A 2,549-nucleotide genomic window follows, 5' to 3' on the forward strand; every position below is an offset into this window, starting at 1 on the left:
AATAATGCCTGATTTTTTTTTTACATTCTTTTTATGTCCGACAGGGATGACAAAAACTAGGGACACATTTCAATGGAGTTGGAAAATATATAAAATGAGTTTTAATTCAATTTATTTATACTTTTATAATTATTTATATAACTACTTATACTTAATTGTCATAATGTATAATTTTAGTATTTCTTTAATTGTTTTAAACTATTACAATGTGTTGAGTTCTGCTCTGGGACCAGGGATTTTACAGACACATCCACCTACTACAATGTTTAAAATAAATAAATATTCAGCAAACACCTGGAAAACATACGTTGTTGTGCTCACATGACCCAGGTTAGTTTAGTCAGATATTTGAACAAATATATATTTTGTGTATATTTCATTAGAATTTTGTGCTTTATCCATAGGACCTGTTTTGTCCCTATTCTCAAGAATCACTGACTCAATTACAGTTTTTGAGTACTCTATCCTCCTCTGTGTAATACTAAGATAAATGTCAGTGATATTTATTGTAGTAGTTACTGCTTAGCTAGCAAAATTATCTTAGCTAATGTAGCTTTTATCTGCAAGCTAAGACAGATATGTAGCTTATATACACTTGCTCTGACGAAGCTCGGCACAACCTCGGAATCCACACAAATAGTTTGTGCGTCCTTTACAAATACCTTTAAACACTGATTGTATAGATTTCAGAGTGCGAAGCTCACCATTTGTGTTCACTAAGTGAACTATGTCGTAGTAGGAAATCGGAGGCAGCTTGACATATGACATATTTTCCTTATCCGTCTCACATGGGTCGATCGAAGTAGCAGCCATTTTGTTCATGTATCTTTTTCTCGCAGATTGATTAAGTGTGCACATTTTTTCTTTTTGTTGGTCTGGAAGCCATGGGTCCGCTATGCTTTGTGTTATAGCAGAGCACAAAGCTATAATTACAGCTATAGCATAGCTTTAATTCCAACAAGCGGTTCAGACTAGTTGGAATTACATACGTTTTGTTGTTTACATCCGGAAACTTTGTGGATGTGCACAACAAAGAGGATTCTTTTACTTGCCCTCCATAGAAGCATGGCCACTGTAGAACAATCATTAACAATATAAAACCTGGAGATAATTAATTTAGTGCAGCACGCCACAGCAAAGGGAAAAATAACGCAGAAAAACCTTTGAAGACTAACTGAAAACCACTCTAAATAACATAAATGCTAGACTGGACTTGGTATACATAGAAAGTTAGTTCTGGAAGTACATCATCTGTGCAGCAGGCGGTTGCTCCACTATCTCATAGACTCTTCAACCAACTTACATGTTTATGGCTGCAATTTCTTCCAAAATCTCCAAGTTATGCAGTAGAGAGTTTGTGGTGCATATTATAAAACTATTGCCAGATTAATGATATCAATGGCTGTTGAAATATGTCCAGTGATGCATCAATGTATAATGTCCAATTTAATGGATGACCAGTTATATTTTTCTCTATATTTAAAGATGATTTTTATAAAATATATGACTAGATGTATTCTTGAGTTGTTACTTGATGTTCCAATATTTATTTTACCTGCAGAGTTCTTCTACTCCAGAAGTACTGACTGGATACTCCTGAGATGCTCAGCATGCTTTTTTGTCTGTCTGCCATCTTGGATTTGAGAAACGGATGTTGGCAGTGTATTACAAAAAACCCAATATAAGCAGAAGAGGATTAGAGTCTGAAAAGTTGGTAAATAGAACAATGTGGATAATGGGCAACAGTGCTTTTTTCGTCTTGACCACACCCCTCAGTGTATCTTGGCTCCACCCACTTTGCAGGAATCGTTCTAAATTTGTCTGGGGGCGGGACTTAATTACACTTAAAAAAACAGATCCTCAGAGCAAAATGTATTAATTGCTACAAAGCAAACTAGAACGAGAACCTGGGACAAACAAGATCTACCATCTTTAAAGAAATTTTTAATATTGTTGGTGTAGATGATAAAATATAAACTTTCAATAAAGATTAAAGATTGAGAAAGAAGAAGCAAGTTCAGGGTGCAGGCTTCTGGATCGCAACCATGAAATATTCCTTATCTGTGGAGAGAAAAGCCAGAACACGGAGGTTAATTCCACAGATCCAGACCCGGTTCTGATGGTTCAGAATAGCGTCTGGACCTCACCAGCAGTGATGATGATCTCGTTCTTCTCGGTGCGGACCCGCAGGTAGGTGAAGTCGTCCGAGGGATCCATTTCCTGCAGCATCTTCTTGGCCTTCACCAGCAGAGGTTGGATCAGCGCCACGTACTGGACTGTGTGCTGGTCCTCCAGAGTGGACCTGATGGCGATTCCTGGACAGATCAAACACTCAGGTAATCAGATTACACACCATGAAATAACATGGCAACAAAGACCACTACTGATAACATTTTAAATGTAAAAATGTAAACTTTTTTTGTCAATGTTTTTTTTAAAGAATTTTGACATTTTTCTGAGAATTCTGGATGTTCTTCTCAGAATTCTAAATTTTGACTTTTTCATCCTAAAGTATAATTCCTCGAAACAAAACTATATATATATATATA

General features: G+C 36.2%; 1 protein-coding gene across 1 annotated transcript in view; it reads right to left on the reverse strand.

Annotated features, from left to right (window-relative positions):
- Positions 1–1,863: 1,863 nt before the first annotated feature.
- Positions 1,864–2,549, reverse strand: part of LOC103153873 (dynein light chain roadblock-type 1-like) — a 1,937-nt gene continuing 1,251 nt past the window's right edge. The window contains exons 3-4 of the mRNA XM_007574948.2: positions 2,148–2,315; positions 1,864–2,061 (exon numbers count right to left, since the gene is read on the reverse strand). Of these exons, the coding sequence (XP_007575010.1) occupies positions 2,018–2,061; positions 2,148–2,315 (212 nt within the window). The 3' untranslated portion in view covers positions 1,864–2,017. The remainder of the gene's footprint in view (positions 2,062–2,147; positions 2,316–2,549) is intronic.

Source organism: Poecilia formosa, unplaced genomic scaffold (genome assembly GCF_000485575.1).
Source record: "Poecilia formosa unplaced genomic scaffold, Poecilia_formosa-5.1.2 Scaffold365, whole genome shotgun sequence".
NCBI classification, from domain to species: Eukaryota; Metazoa; Chordata; class Actinopteri; order Cyprinodontiformes; family Poeciliidae; genus Poecilia; species Poecilia formosa.